General features: G+C 48.9%; 1 protein-coding gene across 5 annotated transcripts in view; it reads left to right on the forward strand.

The window, feature by feature from the left end:
* Positions 1-22,100, forward strand: part of IGFN1 (immunoglobulin like and fibronectin type III domain containing 1) — a 38,552-nt gene extending 16,452 nt beyond the window's left edge. For 3 of the 5 annotated variants that reach the window (XM_041489526.1, XM_041489527.1, XM_041489528.1), the window contains exons 9-25: positions 360-534; positions 1,084-1,197; positions 2,391-2,562; positions 3,179-3,451; positions 5,153-9,421; positions 10,643-10,767; positions 11,204-11,345; positions 11,815-12,111; positions 12,729-13,028; positions 13,907-14,080; positions 14,498-14,626; positions 15,059-15,361; positions 16,633-16,721; positions 17,807-18,002; positions 19,177-19,476; positions 19,933-20,259; positions 21,006-22,100. In XM_041489526.1, coding sequence (XP_041345460.1) covers positions 360-534; positions 1,084-1,197; positions 2,391-2,562; positions 3,179-3,451; positions 5,153-9,421; positions 10,643-10,767; positions 11,204-11,345; positions 11,815-12,111; positions 12,729-13,028; positions 13,907-14,080; positions 14,498-14,626; positions 15,059-15,361; positions 16,633-16,721; positions 17,807-18,002; positions 19,177-19,476; positions 19,933-20,259; positions 21,006-21,019 — 7,399 coding nt within the window. In that variant the 3' untranslated portion in view covers positions 21,020-22,100. The remainder of the gene's footprint in view (positions 1-359; positions 535-1,083; positions 1,198-2,390; positions 2,563-3,178; positions 3,452-5,152; positions 9,422-10,642; positions 10,768-11,203; positions 11,346-11,814; positions 12,112-12,728; positions 13,029-13,906; positions 14,081-14,497; positions 14,627-15,058; positions 15,362-16,632; positions 16,722-17,806; positions 18,003-19,176; positions 19,477-19,932; positions 20,260-21,005) is intronic. The other 2 variants (XM_041489530.1, XM_041489529.1) reach the window with 2 other exon arrangements.
* Positions 22,101-22,393: the final 293 nt, after the last annotated feature.

The following is a 22,393-nucleotide window of genomic DNA, read 5'->3' on the forward strand; positions in this document are numbered from 1 at the left end:
TGCCAGGTGCACTGGGCAGAATCCTTCCCTTCCCAGATGGGAAGCTCTAAGGATTGTCTGCTGATAATGATCTCTGTGCAGACTCCTGAACTGTGCTAGGCAGTTACCTGGCCTGGGCCAAACTGCACCAGACCCTCTGGTGATAATTCAGCAGGGTGGAAGCTGTTCCCTGGCACCATTTAATTTGTAGTACAGATGCAGAAAACCTGCTCTGGAAGAGTCCCAGTCTTTCCTGCCTGCACCTACAGGGCCAAGTGAACTACAGGAATGATGGAGAGAGATGAAAGAGAATTAGGGATAGAAAACAGGACATTTTGTTGTCCATGAAAATGTTTGAATGGTTCCCCCCTGGTTCTCAGAGCTGCAGCACCAAAACCAAAGCCCCTGGACAAAGAAGCTGTGTGGCAGCTGCTGCTGCATGCAGATAGGAGAGATTATGAGAAAATCTGTATGAAATATGGAATTGCTGACTTCCGTGGGATGCTGAGGAAGCTGCAGGAGATGAGGAAAGAAACAGAGAGTGAACAGGACAAGGTAAATAAACTGAAACCACTAATTTTTAACAAACTGCAGCTTCTGAAAACAGGCTATGTCTTCCTAAATTGCTTTGGAGATGAAAATTTTGTTGTATGACAGTGATTTATGACAATATTTTAAAGAAGTTCCACTTTTACTCATGCAAGTGAAAATGCTAATGAATTTCTTGAAGCTCAGTTCACAGATTTTAGAGATACTAACCACAGGGGTATTCAGTTGTCTCTGATAAGAATTTGGACCCCAAATTGAAAATTATATGTCCAAGAGTAAAAATTGGCTTTCACATACAGGGGCATGTAGAGACCTGGATGGGCAGTGTGGGAGTGGCCAGGAGGCAACACATAAAAAGTCATTTATATACAGGAGGAAACTGTGGCAACTTACAGACACTGCAACTCACTGTACCAGAACTGTGACTTACAGATACTTCTACTACATCATGTTAGAGGTAGCTCTTTAAAGTAGATTTCACATTAATTCAACAGCTCAAGAACTTTTGTCATGGCAGCTTTATAATTTACTAGGTTCTTCAACATTTCTTTGCAGTTAATTCACACTCTCAAAAACTTTGAACACATCAAAGTCAACAAGGAGGGAAATGCTACGTTCAGCCTGGAGATGGAGCTGAAAAACAGCAACAGCAACGTTTACCTGCTCAAGGTGAGAGGGATGAGTTGGCAGCAGCAGCTCAGAGCAGCCCCTCAAGTGTTCTACAAAAAAAGGCTTCATCTGCTAGGCAGTGGCTGAGAGCAAATAAATGCCTTAAGGTTGTCTGTCTTTTGCAGATCCCTGCTTGGTTAGGGAGCACTGTGGGTGTGGGGTGATCTTTGGTGGTGGATATCCCTGTGGATTTGTAGATCCAAGTACAGAGCATGCAGTCAGTTACTGATGTCCTTGTGTCTTCAGCAAATTCATAGAACAGTTGAGTTGGAAGGGACCTTTTAAAGATCAAGGGACCTTAAAACATTCCACCTTCTGCCATGGGCAGAGACACCTTCCACTATCCCAGGTTGCTCCAAGCCCTGTCCAACTTCGCCTTGGACACTGCCAGGGATGGAGCAGCCACAGCTTCTCTGGGGACCCTGTGCCAGGGGCTCCCCACCCTCACAGGGAAAGCTACTTTCTTATATCTAATCTGGCCCTCCTTCAGTTTAAGACCATCACCCCAACAGTGTCTTTCAGGCTGCAGAAATTCTGCAGTTTCATATAAATTTTATTCACTTTCTCAAGTGTTTTATTGCACTATAACTCCCTCTGTGAAAGAAGATCTCAGAGATGTAAAACATTCCCTCTAGATCCATAGTCCCCCAGATGGAATCTGCAGGTGCTCATTGCTGGGTGTGTTTTTCTGAAAGATAATTTTTAGTCAAATTGTGGTTAGAGGCTTTAATCCAGGGGAAATCAGAATGCCCTGAAGGGAAGGACAGACTAAGTATGAATCTTCTGGATCAAATATATGACATGAAGTCAATGAGCCACAATTTGGACAATGTAACCCAAATGTGCTACAGAAAGCGGTGAACTCTCCTGTACATCCAGCTATGAGGATGCTGAAATCTAGAAAAGTGCTTTGTCTTTGTAGCTGCAAGAACTATGTATTAATTAAGCTTCAGACCCTTATGTGGGTAGCCAAGAGCTGCTGTTTTGCTGAGTTTCAGAGCCTGGTGCCCTGCTCTGAGCAGGATTCACTGCCCAGACAGTGCCTGTGTACTGCAAAGAGCCCTGGGCACTGTGAGGTTACTCATTTTTATCAATAAGGGGATTGTAGCACCAGCCTGTCCTGATGTGTTTGAAATGCCGGGCACTGGTTGAGCCTTTGTGAGGACACTCCTGCCCTGCCCTCCCCTGGCCAGGACGGCGAGCGGCTCCGGTACGGGACAGGGGATGAGTACAGGAAGCACTGCCTGCGCAGAGTTGGGAGGAGGTACTACTTCACTGTCAACGATGTGCAGCCAGAGGACGCAGGGGTGTACCAGGTCAGGGTGGAGGACGTCCCTGTCTTCTCAACTGAACTGGATGCTCAAGGTAAGGAATTCAGTTTGATGGATATGGTGTGCAACTGTGACAAAAGTTGGGTTTTTTTGCTGGAAAAAATATTGTGTCTAGGAGCAAGTGCAAACTCACTAACTCCTGACCACCACAGAGGATTGGTTTTGTGCTGCCCAGTAAAGGCTCCTTGTCTGGCACAGGTGAAAAGGAGCAGGAGGGTGATTAAGTGCTTTAGGTTCTGCATTTGCAGTCCAAGGGAGCAGGCCTGACCTCGAGTACCAGTCTGGCTGTGGGTGACAGTGAGCACACTCCTTAACCTACCCCATATTACAGTTTGCTTCTGTGAGCTCAGAATAATACCAACAAACTCAATCTGAGTATCACACTGCGGGAACACATCAATGACTACAGACTGGAAGCACATCAGTGCTGTGAGGTACAAATGTCTCAGAAGATAATAAAGACAAAAATCTACTTTTCTGCTTTTCTGCAAAATTGGGCACAGAAGTACATCTGAGTTTTTCCTTTTTCTCAGTAAGGCAGTGCTCAGAGGCACCACAACTTCCTGTTCTTTCCTCCTTCAGCTGTAACAATTTTTCTTGGAGCACAGAAGTGGCTGTTTCCTTCCCATAGCTCTCGGTTTCCCCTGCAGCCATCCCGGCGCGGTTCCGGCAGCCGCTCTCCGACGTGCGCTGTGCCGAGGCCGGGGACGCCGAGTTCCAGTGTGTGCTGTGCACGCCCTGCCACCAGCCCCTGTGGCTGCACAAAAGCCACCCCCTCCAGGCCAGTGACAAGCACCAGATCTCTGTGACACCTGATGGCCTGACCCACAAGCTGATTGTCAGGAACGTGGGGCCCTCGGACAGCGGCCTGTACACGCTCGACGCGGGACAGGGCTCCTCCAGCGCCTGGCTCCTTGTGGAGTGTGAGTGCTTGGCAGCGGGTTGTTCCCATGGTGTGTTGGCACAAAACATGCTTCTCACTGCCTGATGGTTCAGGGAGATGTTGCTCTGCTGGGAAATTAATTGCTGAGCCTTTAAGTCCAAAATTATGACTGAGAAAACTGGAGGTGTTCAGTGTGGAGAAGACGAGAGTCCAGGGAGACCTTGGAGCCACTTCCAGGGCCTAAAGGGGATCCAGGAGAACTGCAGAGGGACTTTGGAAAAGGGATGGAGGGACAGGGCAAGGGGGAATGGCTTCCCACTGCCAGAGGGCAGAGTTAGATGGGATATTGAGAAGGAATTATTGGCTGTGAGGGTGGTGAGGCCCTGGCCTCACCAGAGAGACTGTGGCTGCTCCATCCCTGGAAGTGTCTGAGGCCAGGCTGGATAGGGCTTGGAGCACCCTGAGATATGGAAGGTGTCCCTGCCCATGTCAGGGGGCAGAATGAGATGAGTCTTAAGGTCCCTTCCCATCCAAACTGTTTTGTGATTCCATTATTTTAAATCCTGTTTGGAAAAATGAATGTCTGGTTAGACCCTCTTTCCTCTTCAAATGAGACCAACTTTTCCCCTTTTAATTAGTCCTGACAAATCCTACTGGCTTGTTTGCTCTACAGCTATGGTGAAGTAGCACATTCTCCATCACTTATTGGAAAAACGCTCCCTATCTCCCCGCATGTTTTTGAGAAAGCTGTCCCAGTGATCACAGTGCAGCAGGCAGGGGCTCAGGGAGCTTTTAATACTCTCAGTTCTACACTATCAATGCCATTCTTCTTGCTAGATAACATTTTTCATTCCAAATTAGAGTTAAACATGCTGGAAAGAGCTCAGAGGAAGCTGGAAAGATGGGAACACAGTGCAAGAACATTCACAGTCACTTGGCTTACATTTGTTTACTTATGAGAGGTTACTTTGGTTCCCTTTGACTGTGGTTTCCTTTGGGATCCTCTTGCAGCAGCAGGAGGGGTCTCTCTCACAAAGGCCCTTCCAAAGCAATGTAGGTTTCTGAAACAAAGAAATTTCCCTTGGATTTCAGTGAGCTGTGAGCTCTGATAAATTATATCTGACCTGGAAACCAAAGCAGTGAGTGACCTGCTCTCAGAACAGCCTGAATTTCAGATTAATCCAAAGCTATTCACAGATCTGAAAGCTTTAGTCCTTAGGTTGGGCATCCCTAAACCAGCCATTATCCAGATGTGCAAGCTGCCTCCAGAGCAGTGAAATCCCAATTCCAGGGTGGGAACTGATGGCTCCTCTGTGCCTGGAATATTCTGTAACTCCTCCATAGCTGGAGGGTGAAGGCAGACAGAATTAATGAATCCCGCATACAGTCTCAGCCCCTCTAAATCCAACCTGCCATGCTGGAAGTTTCTTTTTCTGTTATTTTTGGTTTGTTTGTTTGTTATAATGAGCATGTTTCCATTAAAAAAAAATGCATTTTAACTAAAAATAATTGTCTTCAACTAACATTTCATTGTCTGAATGTGGCATTGAAAAATTCAGGATTAAATTTATTTAAATGTATTGTGTGTGTGTGTGTGTATGTCCTAAAATGAAATTCAAAAAGTGTTAACACATTTTCTTTGGTTGTTGATGCAGTGCATGTCCTATTGATTTTCTGTTATTTTGTTCCCCTCTTTTTCTGTAAATTGTAAATCTGCTGTCATGAAACAATGCAACTTCAGATGCCAAAGGAAAGAGGACACAGGATGAAGGAGAAAAGATTGAAAGGGAGACATCTGAGTGGCTGAAAGAAACAATGGCAGACAACGAAAGGGCGAGGAAGCTTCGGCGCCAAGAACAAGCTGCTGCTGAAGGTCGTCCTTCCTTTTCCACATCTTCTGGTGTGGAGAAAAGTGGCTGGTCCAGAACAGGCCAAGGCAGCAGTCAAGGCAGGGGCCAAGGACACTCTGTTGATTCTGATGATGGAAGCCAAAGATTTTTGGGAAAAGAAGGGCTACGCAAAACCCACATGAATGGAGAGATGGGGTCTGGGCAGTTTTCTGGAGCAGGTCTAGATGGAGACTCAGCAGCCAATGACAGCAGCATCTTTGGGCTAAAAGGCTTAGGGGGCAGAAGTGGGTTAAGGGCTGTCCATGGCATGGACACTCTGTCAGGCAGAGCAGGTCCAGGTGGTGCAGTAGGAGGGGCAGGTGAATGGAATTCTGTGGATGGCAGAGGTGAAGGTTTGCTGGGTGCTGTTAACGTTGACATGGATGATGGAGAAGGTTTGGGCTCTCAGCATGACAAGGATGGGAATTTAGGTGATGCCAGTTACAGAGCTGGTTTTGGGGGTTCTGGGAGGTTGGGTGGTGAAAGTTCTGTGCCAGATGGCCTTGATCCTGATTCAGCTGGAGTGGGAGCCAGTGTGGGTGATCTGTTCAGCAGGACTGGTCCAGGAGCTGGAGGTGGGGGGAATGCTGCAGGTGCTGGAATGGCAGGAGGAATGAGGTCCCACCATGGCAAGGATGGGCATGCCACTGTGGGTGATATGAATGGAGCAGGTGTAAACAGAGAGGGACAAACAGGGACTCCCTATGGCAAGGATGGCCTGACACCTCATGCCAGTGGTCAGTTAGGGCAGACAGGAAGATCTGGCTCATTATATGGGCCAGGACGCCTTCCAGGTGGAGATGGGGCTACACCTGGTACAGGTGGCAATTCTGCAGGAGAAATGGAGGCTTTGTATGGTCCAGATGGTCAGGCACTGGCAGCAGGTGCTGGTGGAGCTGGTGCAGGGGGATTTGGGTCTCCCTATGGAAAGGATGGTCTCCCAGTTGGGGCTGGTTTTGGTGGTGTTGGTGCAGAGGGACTTGGAGCTCCCTATGGGAAAGATGGTCTTCCAATTGGAGCAGGTGCTGGTGGGGCTGGTGGTGCAGGGGGACTTGGATCTCTCTATGGGAAGGATGGTCTCCCAGCTAGGGCTGGTGATGCTGGTGTAGGAGGATTTGGAGAGGCTTTGTATGGTCCAGATGGTCAGCCACTTGGAGCAGGTGTTGGTGGTGGTGCTGGTGCAGGGAGATTTGGAATTCCCTGTGGAAAGGATGGTCTCCCAGTTGGAGCAGGTGTTGGTGGGGTTGGTGTAGCTGGTGTAGGGGGATTTGGATCTCCCTATGGGAAGGATGGTCTCCCAGCTGGAACAGGTGCTGGTGGTGCAGGAGGATTTGGGGAGGCTTTGTATGATGGTCGGCCACTTGGAGCGGGTGTTGGTGCTGGTGGTGGTGGTGGTGCTGGTGCAGGGGGATTTGGATTTCCCTATGGGAAGGATGGTCTCCCAGCTGGAGCTGGTGGAGCTGGTGTAGGAGGACTTGGAGAGGCTTTGTATGGTCCAGATGGTCAGCCAATTGGAGCAGGTGTTGGTGCTGGTGCAGGGGGATTTGGAATTCCCTATGGAAAGGATGGTCTCCCAGTTGGAGCTAGTGTTGGTGGTTCTGGTGGTACAGGGGGACTTGGATCTCCGTATGGAAAGGATGGTCTCCCAGCTGGGGCTAGTTTTGGTGGTGTTAATGCAGGGGGATTTGGAGCTCCCTATGGGAAGGATGGTCTCCCAGCTGGAGCTGGTGGAGCTGGTGCAGGAGAGGCTTTATATGGTCCAGATGGTCGGCCACTTGGAGCAGGTGTTGCTGGTGCTGGTTTTGCAAGTGCCAGGGGAACTGGAGCTCCCTATGGAAAGGATGGTCTCCCAGCTGGAGCAGGTGCTGGCATTAGTGGAGCAGGGGGTGTTGGGGGTCCCTATGGAAAGGATGGTCTCCCAGCTGGAGCAGGTGCTGGCATTAGTGGAGCAGGGGGTGTTGGGGGTCCCTATGGAAAGGATGGTCTCCCAGCTGGAGCAGGTGCTGGCATTAGTGGAGCAGGGGGTGTTGGGGGTCCCTATGGAAAGGATGGTCTCCCAGCTGGAGCAGGTGCTGGCATTAGTGGAGCAGGGGGTGTTGGGGGTCCCTATGGAAAGGATGGTCTCCCAGCTGGAGCAGGTGCTGGCATTAGTGGAGCAGGGGGTGTTGGGGGTCCCTATGGAAAGGATGGTCTCCCAGCTGGAGCAGGTGCTGGCATTAGTGGAGCAGGGGGTGTTGGGGGTCCCTATGGAAAGGATGGTCTCCCAGCTGGAGCAGGTGCTGGCATTAGTGGAGCAGGGGGTGTTGGGGGTCCCTATGGAAAGGATGGTCTCCCAGCTGGAGCAGGTGCTGGCATTAGTGGAGCAGGGGGTGTTGGGGGTCCCTATGGAAAGGATGGTCTCCCAGCTGGAGCAGGTGCTGGTGGGCCTGGTGCAGGGGCATTTGGGTCTCCCTATGGAAAGGATGGTCTCATAGCTGGGGCTGGTGAAGGTGGTGTAGGACTTGGAGAAGCTTTGTATAGTCCAGATGGTCAGCCACTTGGAGCAGGTGTTGCTGGTGCAGGTTCTGCAAGTGCCAGGGGAATTGGAGCTCCCTATGGAAAGGATGGTCTCCCAGCTGGAGCAGGTGCTGGTGGGAGTGGTGCAGCGGGTGTTGGGGGTCCCTATGGAAAGGATGGTCTGCCAGTTGGAGCAGGTGATGGCATTAGTGGCTCAGGGGGTGTTGGGGGTCCCTATGGAAAGGATGGTCTGCCAGCGGGTGTTGGGGGTCCCTATGGAAAGGATGGTCTGCCAGTTGGAGCAGGTGCTGGTGGGGTTGGTGGTGCAGGGGGTGTTGGGGGTCCTTATGGAAAGGATGGTCTGCCAGTTGGAGCAGGTGATGGCATTAGTGGCTCAGGGGGTGTTGGGGGTCCCTATGGAAAGGATGGTCTGCCACTTGGAGCAGGTGTTAGTAGTGCAGGAGGTTTTGGGGGTCCCTATGGAAAGGATGGTCTGCCACTTGGAGCAGGTGCTGGTGGGGCTGGTGGTGCAGGGGGTATTGGGGGTCCCTATGGAAAGGATGGTCTGCCAGTTGGAGCTGATGTTGGTGGGATTGGTGGTGAAAGAGGAGTTGGAGCTCCCTATGGAAAGGATGGTCTGCCAATTGGGAGTGGTGGTGGTGGTGGTTCAGGGGGAGCTGAGAGTCCCTCTGGAAAGGATGGTCTCCTAGCTGGAGCTGGTGTTAGTGGTGCAGGGGGTATTAGGGGTCCCTATGGAAAGGATGGTCTGCCAGTTGCAACTGGTTTTGGTGGTATTAATGCAGGGGGACCTGGAGCTCCCTATGGGAAGGATGGTCTCCCAACTGGAGCAGGTGCTGGTGTTAGTGGTGCAGGGGGAGTTGGGGGTCCCTATGGAAAGGATGGTCTCCCAGCTGGGGCTGTGGCAGGAGCTGCTCATTTTCCTCTTGGAGGGGAGAAAGCGATGGGATCTGGCTGTGGCACAGATGCCACACTGAGCAGAACTCCGGGATATGCAGGTGGAGCAGGAGGAGAGGGTTTTTCCAGGGAAGGCTCTGCACTGTGGGGTGCAGGGTCTCCCTGTGGCGAGAACAGAGGGTCAGCTGTAGCCACGGCTGGTGCAGGTGGAGTTGGGAGGTTGGGAGGGGATGAATGGGATTCAGTCCATGGTAAAGGAGGTGTGGAAGCTGCTGGTGGACCAGGTGGTGAATATGGGCTGGATGCACATCTTGGCAGATCTTTGAGAGGTGAAACTGGAAAGGGCACTGCCAGTGATGTCAGAGGGCCAGGGAACAAAGGTTCAGCTGGTGACAGAGGGTCCCTGTCAGGTCCAGGAGGAGCCAGGGGAGAGGGCAGAGATTTCAGACAGTTGGACTCCCTTTATGACACAAATTCTGCCTTTGGAGAGGCAGGGAGTAAATCCCATGACAGATCTGTTGACGGAAGTAGTTCAGGTGGGTTTGGTCAAGGTCCACTGAGTTATGGCCAGATGTCAGGTCCTTTTGGTGGACCTCCTTCAGCAAACCAGAGAAACCAGGAACCTGACCTGGATCTTAAAGCAAATGATTCCCTGAACAACACGGAAAACACAGCACAAAAGAGACGGAGTGTCCTGGATGATATCAAAGGTACGTGGTTAACTGCTGACTCCTGGTCTTTGCATTTTGATACTCACATTCCTAATCCTGCAAAGAAATTGATTTATGGTTTAGATAAACACAATTCTATAGAAATTTGGTGGTCCCGTGATCTGTTCCTAATTCTCCCACTGGTTGGCTGTTTGATCTTACACAGTGTGCTCTGATCAAACTGCCTTAAAGGTCTAAATTATTTTCTTTGTCTAAATTATCTAAACCAGGTCTCATCTCTTCATTTGTGTTTCACATATCATGGAACAGACCAGTTCACAAACATACCAATTCCCATAAAGTTTCAAGGAGTATCGTCATGTTTCTTTGATACTGTTCCAATTCAAAACTGATGGTTTCACTTAATTTTTCAAAAACCTACTGTAAAGAACTGTGTTTTCCAAGTTCTGGAAGCAATTCTGTGCCTGCTTATATGGGATTATATAATGTATAGAGTTATTTTCTCTTGTAACATCAGGAATAATATGGTGTTGCATAGAGTAAGAGGGGAGTAATGTGTTTGCAGTCATTTGAGTAAGACCTGTGGCTCCACCAACAAGATGATGATGTGAAAATTGTAGGAATTAGAAATTTCAGGTGTATAATCCGAGGGGAATATTGGCCTAATGGGATGGTTCACAAGTTAGGAATTATCATTGCTAAACCATAAATATAAACAAGGAAATAAAATCATCAAAATTTGGGTTCAGGAGGAAGGTGTGGGGTATATATTAGAGACAAGATTATGATGGTAATGGAGAAGAACTTGGGAAGAGAAAGAGGAATACATGGGTGGAGAGCAGTATGCCTGGGGCTGTTTAGGGGATATGTTGGGCAGCCCCATGTGCAGTCAGTGCAGAGGAAGAGGAGGATGAAGCACTACATCCACAACCTGGAGCAGCCTGGTTTTTTCCACTGGCTGTAGAGGGAGGCAAGACAATTGGCACAGACATAAACTAGCAAATCCACAGCTGGATAATGTGATTTGTGGTGAATCCATTGCCCACGAGGTGGATATCGGGATAGTTGATAGCTGATGTTGGCCCTCAAGGCACTGAGTGTACCTAGCTGGCCCACACTGAGGTGGCACAAAAGCCTTTCCTGACCAGAGGATGTTTTTTTTAAAAGCTCTTTTTACCTCACGTGCCCATGCATTTTCAGCTCTAGGTGTCTCTCTGTAGCACAGACTTAGCTTCTTTCCCTTCCTTTGTGCCTGTTCAGTCCCGCGCTGTTACCTCAACAAGCAGCTGGCAACCGTGCGAGTGCTGAAGGGGGACCCAGCTGAGCTGTCCTGCACTGTCAGCAAGGACAACGTGACAGGAACCTGGTTTAAGGATGGCCTCAAGGTGGGTGCCTTGAGCTTGCTGTTGCCTTTGGGTAGCAAAGCTCTGCTTTCTGGCTCTACTTCCTAAGGGTGGTGTCAAGGTGTCCTTCCCGCTGACAGTCACCTGCAGCTTGAGTGGGGCCCTGGAAGGGTCCCCAGAATCCCAGAGTGGTTTGGGTTGGAAGGGACCTTACGGATCATCCAGTCCACCCCCTGCCCTGGGCAGAGGTACTTTCCACTAGACCCAAGCCTCGTCCAACCTGGCCTCGGACACTTCAGGGATGGGGCAGCCACAGCTTCTCTGGGCAACAGAATACCAGAATATTGTCGTTAAATATGGATGACATTCATAAGTCTTTTCAACTGCATTTCAAATTGTAGTCTGTCCAGTTTTAGTTTTGGATTGCATTTTTTCCCTTTTTTTTAAAAAGGATAGGTCTCTGTCTTTTATTTTGCAGTTAACAAGTATGGATGGAGTTGTCTTTGAAAAGAAAGGTCTTGTCCACAAACTGATCATCAACAAGGCTGAAGATATTCATGCTGGGAAATACAGATTTGAAGGTGGAGATGTAAAAACTGAAGCTTCAATTTTTGTTGAAGGTGAGTCTAGTCAAACCATCAAGGCAGCATGAGATGGGCTTTAAATGTAATATATTTACTCAGAGACATATTATTGGTTATAGAGATAAATTTATTGTAAAGAATTACAAGATAAATGGGAAATGTTTTTTGTACTGGTTGGTTCATTTTGCATTTGCAAATTTAACTAGGGACGATTCTGCCAGCAACTCAAATATTTTTGGGGTACACAAAACACTTTACCAGGGCAGACTCTTCATTCTTGTGTTTAGTGTGTTGCCTAGGAGAAATTTTCTGTAGTGAAAGGACAGTGTGATACCACAAAATTTTGTGATAATTATCCTGTAGCAAAGTACAACTAAAGGTTCAGATCCAAGTGTTGTGAGCTTCTAAGCATTACTGGCAGCACCATGAGGGGATCCCTTCCCTCCAAGGTGAGCCTTATCCTCCTTGAATTGTGGTTTTTAATGACCTTGTATCACCTGCTTAGATCCTCCCCAGGTGGACAAAGTTCTCCTCAAGAACTTGACCAGTGTCCCCACAGTGGCCAAGGCCGGGGAGGGAGTGAAGCTGCGGATCCCGTTCGAGGGCCGGGGGCCCATCAGGGCGGCGTGGCTGAAGGACAGGATGGAGCTGGGGGATGACACCAGGATCCGTGTGGACAAGACAGACACCTGCACCACACTGTCCATCTCCAGCTGTGACAGGAGGGACTGTGGGGATTACAAAGTCAGGCTCAAGAACGACAGTGGTGTCCTGGAGATCAACCTAAAGCTCGTGGTGATAGGTAAGATCCTATAACATTCACTGTGGCTTTCACTGTAAAGCTTAGGCAGGGAATCCATTGACACTGGAGACAACCTTATTTGGAGTGACTGGGTATTTTGAGAGGAACAAGACTCTGTATATTGCTCCAAAATCAGGGTACAAGGAAAGATTGCTGAACATGCTTCATGCCCTTTAGTACAAGGGAACACAAACCCAGTTTGGTTTTTTATGGCCTAAGCAGCTGAGTTTTGAATGTTCAGACACTGTGGGAGATGTGACTGTACACAACATGTAAATCTGAAATAGGACATCAAGGTCCAATTCAGCCCTCCCATAAATGTCTGGGCTCCTTTGGGAGACCAGAAATGACATTTTGCCTGTATTAGCAAGCTGAACAATGCTTATGAGAACTATTGACCCAGGGAGAGCAAGGGCCTGGCTTTCCTTCTTCTCCATCAAAAGTTAGAAGAGTGCAAGTTTTGAAGAGGCAATTCACATGCCCAGCCCTCATCCTACAACTGTGCCTGCATTTCACCAGGAGCAGTCTCCCAGCTGGTGAGGAAGGGACAGTGTCTGCTCCAAACCCAGGAGCAGGTCTGGGTCTGGAGTCAGCTGTGTCTCTGTTCATCTTTCCAGACAAGCCACAGCCTCCAGCAGGACCCATCAAAATTGTAGAAAGCTCTGCCAACAACATCACAATCCAGTGGAAGCCCCCAAAGGACGATGGGGGCAAACCAGTGCAAAGGTACCTCGTGGAGAGGCAGCAGGTGGGCAGGAACGACTGGGAGACTTTGGGAGAAACCCCCAGGAGCTGCACCAGCTTCACCACGAGCAAAGTGGAGGAAGAGATGAGCTACTACTTCAGGGTGAGGGCCGTGAATGCCGAGGGAGCGAGCGATGCGCTGGAGTCAGGGGAAGTGAAGGCTGCTGGTAAAGGTGAGGAGAACTTCTCATAATTCGTAATTCAATTTGGGAAATTCATTATCAAAGCTGACATCAGAGGAAACTCACTGCATTGTAGATGTTGCTACAGATCTCAACTTCAGTCTTCACACAAAGCTGTGGAGGTTGCCCAGCAAGAGCAGCAGTTCGTTGTAGGCTCTGCTGCTGAGTGAGATGTAATTATTCCTTGGTCATGCTGTATTTTGGATTGGAAAGGAAGTTTCATGGGGGAAATGAAAAACGCATCAAGATGAAAGGAAATTTTTCTCCGTGTGGCTGCAAAGGGAATATGTGAGGCCTTTTCTTAACTCCACAGGCAAAAGAACTTATATGTACAGCCCTTCTCAGCATGACCACTCCATTCCCCTGATCTCCAAACAACTTGGTTGAATATTGGTTTTGTCCTTCAAGGAGTTTAAATACTAGAACAGGTTTGCCATGAGCACAAATGCAGTACTAGAGAGAGCAATGTTCAGTTCTAATTATCTTCTTTCTCCATTCTCATTCCCATGATTCTGTATCTTGAACACTTTAGCAGAGGGCAAAGAAAATCCATTTTGTTACCAGTTCGTGTTGTTGAAAGCAAGAATGCTGCTGATTGTTCATATGTAGGAATGACACACCCCACTGGCAGAGGAATTGTCAGTCCTGATGACAGCAGGTCTTTTGTGAAATCCAAACTCAGGAACAGAGTCTATGCTGGACCCAGTTTGTGTGGGGAACAGGATCCACAGCTTCAGGTCTCAGCCAGGTTTTCAAAGCACATCCATAGGAGTACCTGGGGGAGTCTGGAAGAAGAAATTACACACAGCACCATTTTATCTTTTCATAAAAACATACCTGCTAATAATGAAGCCCTCATCTCTTCGTAGCTTCCCCTGGTGCCCCAGGTCCCCCCGAGATCATCAGTGCCAGCAGGGATTCCATCACCATATCCTGGAAAGCTCCTTGTAAAACCGGCACTTCCCAAATTATGGGATACATTGTTCAGAAACGCAAGAAGGGCACTGTGACCTGGCTGCCAGTCAACAACGTGCCTGTCAAAGGTGGGTATTCTGACTCCTGGAAGAGCCTGGTGGATTTGAAAAGGCAAAAATGTCAGCTGGGTTTAGGAGCTGCTTAGGATCTTACACCTTTCACATCAAGGTGGTGATGGGTGACTTTGGAGGTCTTTACCAACTAAATTATTCTGGGATTCTGTGATTCAAGGGCTGTTTGATTTTGAAAGGAATACAATGAACACATCCCAGAAGATCACATGCACTTGGCTAGGGAATGGCAGGAGAATCAGTGACAGCTTTTATGGCTCCTGAGAGTTTTTCAGTCCATAATTCTGCCTGAAGTAAGGCACGGCTTTGTTGTGTCACCTTTCCTGATGGGGAACAGCTCCCCTGAGGCAACACCCCTCCCCTCTTCTCCCTCCTCCCCTCTCTCCTCTCCCCTCTCCTCTCTCCTCTCCGCAGACAAGAAACTGAAGGTGAGCAGCCTCAAGAAGGGTGTGCAGTATGAGTTCCGCGTGGCAGCTGTCAATGCTGCTGGCACAGGACAGCCCAGTGACCCCTCAGAGCCTGCCTTGGCCCGGGACCCCACCAGTAAGTGCCCTGCCCTGTGCTCTGCTTTCAGGGTATTTGTGGAGAGATGTTCTTAAATCCTCTGTAAAAGTGTGTGGAGACAAAGATCAGTAATTGGAGAATGTTTCATGGCTGAGAATCAGCTGGAGGAAGGAATGGAAGGATTTCCTGTAGGATGTCCAAGTTAAGATTTGGCAGATCCCAGTGTGGGGTGATGTGCAGTGTGGAGGAACACTCAGGAGGGGCCACAGAGTGTTTTGGAGTGTTGGGGATTTACTGCAGGGCTGGTAGGAGCAAGGACCCAGATCCAGCTCTGAAGAACTGGGATGAGATGGGGCAAGACAGCACAGTGGAAATCCAGTGCACTGCAAGAATGTTGGGGAATCTCAGGCAGTGACTGAAGAGGGAAGAGAAATCCTAAAAAAATAGTTTAAATAAAATTTCTCCATCCAGAATCTCCAGGCCAAGTGCAGGGCCTTAAAGTGAGCAGCAGTGACAGCACCAGTGTCACCTTGACATGGAACAAACCTGAAGTACAAGATGGGAATGATGTGAAAGGCTACGAGGTGGAGATGAGGCCCTGTAACAGCCTCAGCTGGACCAAGTGCTTCACGCTCCCTGCGGAGAGCACCTCGTGCAGGGTCCAGGGCCTGCGGGCCGGGGAGAAGCTGTTCCTGCGCGTCAGGGCCCTCGGCGACGGCGGCCCCGGGGAGGCCTCGGAGCTCGAGGCGTGTGCTGGAGCTGCTGCTGCTGTGGGTGAGTCGGGCCCGGGGCTCTGTGCCCGGAACGGGGCACTCTGCCCGGGGCTCTGTCCCCGGAACGGGGCCCTCTCCGGCAGAGGAGCGGCCGGGCTGTGGCGCTCCGGGAGCTGCTGTCGCCAGGCTCAGCCGAGCACAGGGCAGCGCTGCTCCTGCTCACCTCGGGGTTATCTGCTCACCTCAGCAGGGCACTCTCAATATTAACTGGTGTTACGTATGCAGTGCACAGTGCTCAGCTCATTTTAGAGACTCCTCTGGACAAAACAACCCTCAGAACTCCATTTTCTCCTTGGATTTACATTCTGCCCCCTGTGCAGGGCCACACCACAGTCACCAGACAGAACCCTGCTTGCGCTCTTCCAAGGCAAAAACAGAGTTTCCGCTCAATTTTTAGGCAGTTCTGAAATGAAACATTTTATTTCATTCTCTTAAATCACATTTTTAATGCTGGTTTTGGATACTTTATTTTACTTTTTAATTGTTTAGTTTGAAAGTTTTTACCATTTTCACTTTTCCATCTTTATTTACAATCTGCAGCTCTGTTTTTTCCCTGCTCTTTGGGAACAGAGCAGAATTACAGATGTAAGAGATAATTCTGTGATGAGTTCATCTTCCTTAACTTGGATCCTAAGTGAAAATTTCTACTTTGGCATATGCCCGGAGACCCCATTTATCAATAAAAAACCTAAAATAAATAAAATAAAATAAATCTATCTAAAGCAGGTGTTCAGTTCTATACTGGAAACACTAAATATAATTTAGCATTACTGTATTTGGTATTCTTAGATAAATACTAACTGCTGTAGTGTATTCATGAAAAGAGAAAATAATATCTTTTAAATGCTAAAAAACACTATTTTAGATAAACTCTGGCAGCTTTCCTGTGGGTTTTCTGTGCTCTGTGCTGCATATATGTGTTCATTGGAATTTCTTTTTTCCAGACCCCATTTAAACACAAAAGATGATCCCTGTGATGGGATAAAGTGTGGCAAAGAGCAAATTTCTCTGTGACTGAGACATCACATGAATAGAGAGATTGTTGTGAATGTATTTTTACATCATTTTCCCTTGTTTAGTCATGGTGATAAATAAATAGTAATGAAATTTGAGAGGTGTAAAGTCTGGGACTGAACCAGGGAGATTTTCCCACTGTGAGTCCCTCACCAGCCTCATTCAGCTGGCAGAGGCACCGGGGGGGTGGAACACTGTAATTGTCACCAGTGACTGCACCAACATCTGCCTTTTGGGAGTAATCTTTGTCTCTTCCAGTCTCTCCCAGGTTACTGATAGATGACACAGTGAAAAGCTTCCTGGTTATAAAAGCAGGGAATCCCATCCGGGTGAAGATTCCCTTTGAGGTGGGTATTCAGGGCTTTGGAGGAATTCCCTGCCTGGTTTTATAGCAGACAGGAAAACTTGAGCCACTGTTTTTATGTCATGGAATTTTGTTTACAAGTCACTGGGCAAATAATTTGGCCTGCCTGTGCTGTGTAGACTTTCATGGTGAGGAAAACACAAGCCAGAATCGAGTCGTCAGTCTTGGCATTGGTGTTTTATGACATTGTGGTCATTCCTTAACCTCTGCAGACAAGGCTCAGTGCTGTCCACGTAGCCTTATCAATGTTATCCTCATCTGGTACTGCTCTGTCAGACATCCCAAATCAGGGATTTCCCTGTGACTCCCTCAGAAGGCCTTGGGGTACCACATTCCCAGCAACACCTTCACTGGGCTTGCTCACCAAACAGCAGCACTTGAGCTCTGTGACTTGAGAACTTGGCAGGCACTGACAGAAATCTCAGTGCTTTGGAGTAAGCTTGGAACAACACAGGCTTTTCCTCATGGGAAATGTGGTCAGGTTTTGGAAGGGGCTGCCTAGGGAGGTTTGGAGTCGCCATCCTTGGAGATGTCCAAGGAATACCTTTCGTGTAAAAAGTGTAAAAGTGCTTTTAAGGTGGGGATGGGGCATGGGTTGGACTCGATGCTCTTGTAGGTCTTTTCCAGACATAAATGATTCCATAATCCTGTGAAGTCTGGGATACCAGAGGAGGGTGATGAAGGGTGTGTATTTGCTGGCCTTTCTCCTAAGATGGCACAATGGAAATAAAGATTTAGAGGATGGTTTTTTCTTTCCAAAACCAACAAATCTTTTTTTTTTAAAGGCAGAAAATACTGTCTCCTGAAGTTATCTGTCCTTGATCTGGCATAGCTTGTTTGACACAGTTCTGAACACTTTACTGCAATTACATCCTTAAAGGACAAAAAGGAAAAAAAAAAAAGTAAATAAACTATAGAACAGATCAGGGCTCTCAGATCCATCGTGGATCTGTATTTCTAAACATTACTACATTGTGGAGGTGCATATTTGGGGTAAGATAATGAAACTAAGATACAAGACACAGTCTGGAGGTGAAACAAGTGGCTGTGAGTTGTTGCTGTTTGCAGGGATCTCCCGAGCCGGTGGTGACCTGGTTAAAGGATGGGCTCCCCCTTCCCAGCCGGGCTGCCGTGAGCACCGAGGATGGAAGCAGCCAGCTGCTGCTCAGGGCAGCCGAGCTCAGTGACAGCGGCACCTACACTGTGGAGCTTGGGGATGGGCTGGGCAAAAGGGAGACCTTCAGCTTCCAGGTTCAAATTACAGGTAACTCACTGCCATCCATACAAATCTACCAGCAACTCCCAGCCAATCCAGGCTGGGGCATGAAGGGACTGAGAGCAGCCCTGAGAGAAGGACTTGGGGGTGCTGGTGGGTGAGAGCTGGACATGCCCTGGGCTGATCCCCCAGCATGGGCAGCAGGGGAGGAGAGGATTCTGCCCCTCTGCCCCCTCAGGTGGCACCCCACCTGCAGAGCTGCCTCCAGCCCCCCAGCAACAGAAAGATGTTGAGCTGCTGGAGCAATTCCAGGGAAGGCCACGGAGATACTCAGAGGGCTGGAGCCTCTTTACTCTGGAGCTAGGCTGGGAGAACTGGGGATGTTCATTTGGAGAAGAGAAGGCTCTGGAGAAATCTGAGAGCCCCTTCCAGTGCCTAAAGGTCTCCAAGGGAACTGGAGAGGGACTTGGGACAAGAGCCTGGAGGGACAGGACAAGGAGGAATGGCTTTTCACTGCCAGAGGGCAGGGTTGGATGGGATATTGGAAAGGAACTCCTCCCTGTGAGGGTAGTACAGGCTGCCTGGAGAAGCTGTGGCTGCCCCTGGATCCCTGGAAGTGTTCAAGGCCAGGTAGAACAGGGCTTGGAGCAGTCCAGGATAGTGGAAGGTGTCCCTGCCCATGGCAGAAGGTGGGACTGGATGGGCTTTTAGGTCCCTTGCCACCCAAACCAGTCTGGGCTTCCATGATTTACTGTGAGTAGGCAGAAGGCCACAAACTGAGTTTGGCATGGTGAGATCTGATGCAGTTTGTGCAGGCACAGGGAGAACCAGGGTACAGTTTTCTATGAGATTGTCTAAGCACTTTATGATCTCACTTGTTTGCAGGACAGAGCAATCCACTGACTAAAACTATCCTTCCACAGTGAATGAGGGAGGTCAGCACAGGCTGTAGGACATTGAGCACAGCTCTCCCAGTTGTGACCCCAGGAGGAGAAGCAGCTCAGCTGTTCCACCCTCCTCTCACTGCTCAGCCAGTGCAGATATTTGCAGCAGCAGCTCAGTTCATAGCAAAAGCATGTGTGTGCCTGGAGAAGGAATGGCATTTTATCCCTTCCAGGGATCAGGATGGTCACTGAGCCCCAGACATGCAACAGACTCCAGGATTTTAGGGTTCTGTGCCACTGTCCCTACAGCTGTGTCATTGTGTGCCCTCCCCTGGCAGATATCCCTCAGCCCCCTGGAGCCATCCGGCTGGAGGAGAATGTGCCCAACACAGTGACAGTGACCTGGGACCCCTCAGCATCTGAGCAGTGGGAGAAGAACCTGTATTACACTGTCCTGAAACGGGAATCCCAGAAGGGCCTGTGGCATGTGCTGGGGGACCTGATCTACAACAACAAGTTCACCTTCACCAGGGTGGTCCCAGGCAGGGATTATTACTTCAGGGTTGTGGCAAAAAATGACCTGGGAGTCAGTGATCCATCAGATACTGTGCAGCCCTGGAGGATCTGGAAGAAAAAGGGTAAAACATTTTTAAGTATTTCTCTGTGTTGTGTTTTGTTTCTTTCATTGCTTCTAATACCCCACCCTCAAATGGATCTCTCCTCCTGGGAATATTCAGTGGCCCAGAACAGGAATGCACAGAGATGCCCTGAGGAATTCCAGCTGGGCAGGGAAGGTTTGTTCTTTCTGCAGGGACTTTGTGCAGACAGACCCTTCATTGCCAGCCATAATGACATGCAATTTTCCCCAAAATGAATTCCCAGCAAAATCTAAGGCTTTAGTATTGTAGAAACCAAAGTTTCTGTCTTTGAAGTTAAATATTGGGTAATTCTGAGGAGAAGCAGAGGTTACAATCTATAGGTGCATGGGATCTCTGATAATTTGCAGAGTTCTAGACTGCACAAACAAACCCCTGCAAACTCTACAGTGCTGGGAGAAGTATCTGAGTGTGTGTTTGGTGCTTTATTTTTCACAGCTGAATTTCGAGTGAAAGCACAGAAATACAGGGGAGTTAACCAGAACCAGCCCCCGAGGTTCCTGGTGCCCCTTAAGTCTCACGTGGTGGTGACGGGCAGCGAGTGTCACATGAGCTGTGCTGTTGGAGGCCATCCCCCACCAAAAATCACATGGTACAAGGACAGCAGAGACCTCTCCAGAGATCCCAACTACTTCTGCACCAACGACTTCGGGGTGTGCTCCCTGGTGGTGCTGGGGGTCACCAAGCAGGATGAGGGGGAGTACATGGTGGAAGCCAGCAATGAAGTGGGCCGTGCCTTCAGCAAAGCCTTCCTCGCCATCAAAGGTAACTGTGCAGTGCTGCTTCCCTGGTGGATCCAGGGCTGGCACTGCTGCCCAGAGCCTCAAAAATGGTCCCCAGCCAGCTCCACCTGCTGAGAAAGCAATGGTACATTTGGGTGGTTTAAATGAATTCCTAATCATGGTACTTGTGATCAAGTACCAAACAGAACCAGAAATAAAAAGGCAGATGGGAAAGACCGCTTGATTTCTACATGACCCAGAGGTTTTGGCTGAGCTTGAGCAAATTTTTTAGAAGGAACAATCCCATCTTCATTAGGTAGGATAATATCAAGGATAATATCACTTTCTTGAGTGCAGGAGCTGCAGAATAAAGACCCTGGCAAATGTGCCACGTGAGGGGAGCATTGAGAGAGCAGCTGATGTTTGGCCAAAGCCAACACAAAGGGAGAAGAGAGAGGGACATGGTCAGAGGCATTGGGATCCTCATGTGGATGGAAGGGCAGTGGGATTGGCTGGGGATAGACTCTTGGATATACTTATGGATAAATATTGTTGGTGACTGTACCCAGTGAAATATCCTTTACTTGGAGTCAAATATTTTTCTTTAAATGCAAAATACCTTGCTGGGATTACAGGAGTGGCAAAATGGGTCAGTTAAACCCTTGCCACCCTCTTGCAGACTTTTAGGCCCTGCAATATTTCAGCTCCCTCTCACAGGGAGCTTTTCAGACTATTTCTGATCTTCCTCACTACAACCCTGAGCTGCTTCTCTCTTACCCTCACTTTCAGACTCCTCCCTGTAGCGTGGCCCAGCTGAGAACATCCCTGCCTGGCTCTGAGGATGAGAAGGTTCTGGTGAGGACTTGTCCATATGAAGGCTGTGCATTTATTGTCAGATGTTCTTCACAGTCTGAGGGTGTTATTTTTCAGATCCAGTAATTGCATGTTGAACATGATGCTGCATTGCCATCAATACTGGGGGAAAAAGCTTTAAGAGCACTGTATTTTTTTTTCAATAATCAGGCTTTCTATGAGACCTTTAAAACACAGCTTAGAAGTTTCAGGAACACAGAAGATGAGAGGAAAAATAATTGGCCAAAATGAAACTTTCTGTGGAGAACACAGGTGGATGGGAGAGATCATCCTGCCACAGCACTCACCCACAATAAGGACCTTTCTGGACATCAGGGATCTCTGGTCCTTTCACATCTGCTTTTTCAAACCAGAACAATCATTTTGGATTCCTTGTGATTCTTTGCAGGCTTCCCAAATATGGCAAAAGCAGTTCTGCATATGTTGTACTATCAGTAGCTGCTAAGTAGATTATCTTCCCTAACCCCTAAGTTTAAAAGATCTGCCTGCTCATTTTGTCTGGGCAGGAGATGAAATCTCAGACTAGCCTGGCATGGGATAGGTGAAGCTCCCAGTGCAAATGCACTGGTAGGAAGGACTGGCAGTCTACAACCCGTGTGTGGGCAGTCTACAACCCAAAACCCACAAAGTGTGCTGTACAAACGCTGTGCCAGTCCTGAATCACCCCCAGCATCACCTGTGCATCCCAACTGCGCTGGTCATGGCACTGCTGGGAGGCTTTGCCTTGAGCAGAAAGAGGTAAAAATCCTTTCTGTCTGACCAGAAATACAAGGGACTCGAGGGACCTCCTGCCACAGCCAGGGGTTCCCATCACTGGGCCTGGACAGCAAAATGTTCTGGTGGCTGTGGGAGGGTGTCACAGCCAGAGCACCAAGGGTACTTTGTGACAGGAGAGAGCAGAGCCAAACACAGCTGTGGGGCTGGAATGTTCTTGAGATTACATTTTGTACAATGTTGTACAGATGTAGCAGCAGTAGATAATGAAATTAAACCACAATTCAGTGAAATCTACCCCGAGTCTGTTTTTATTCTGGAGAAGGAATCCCAGTCAGTTCCTGCGTCTGTTTGCTGCAGTTTCACACCTGAGGGCCGCACTTGGTCATCCCTCATGGAATGGCTCCCGCAGCTCCTCCTCCTGCGAGGCTGGAGGCAGGGGGACATCACCTGCAGGGCACATTCGCTTCTCGACTGAGAAAACACAAGAGCCAAGACTGATGGAAACTGGAATTGGAGCTGAGGGACCTCGGGAAGCCCCGGCACAGCAGGAGCAGGAGATTCCTGCAAGTCCTGCTGAGAACTCCGCA

Source organism: Pyrgilauda ruficollis, unplaced genomic scaffold, assembly GCF_017590135.1.
Source record: "Pyrgilauda ruficollis isolate IOZ18807 unplaced genomic scaffold, ASM1759013v1 scaffold95, whole genome shotgun sequence".
Classification (NCBI taxonomy): Eukaryota; Metazoa; Chordata; class Aves; order Passeriformes; family Passeridae; genus Pyrgilauda; species Pyrgilauda ruficollis.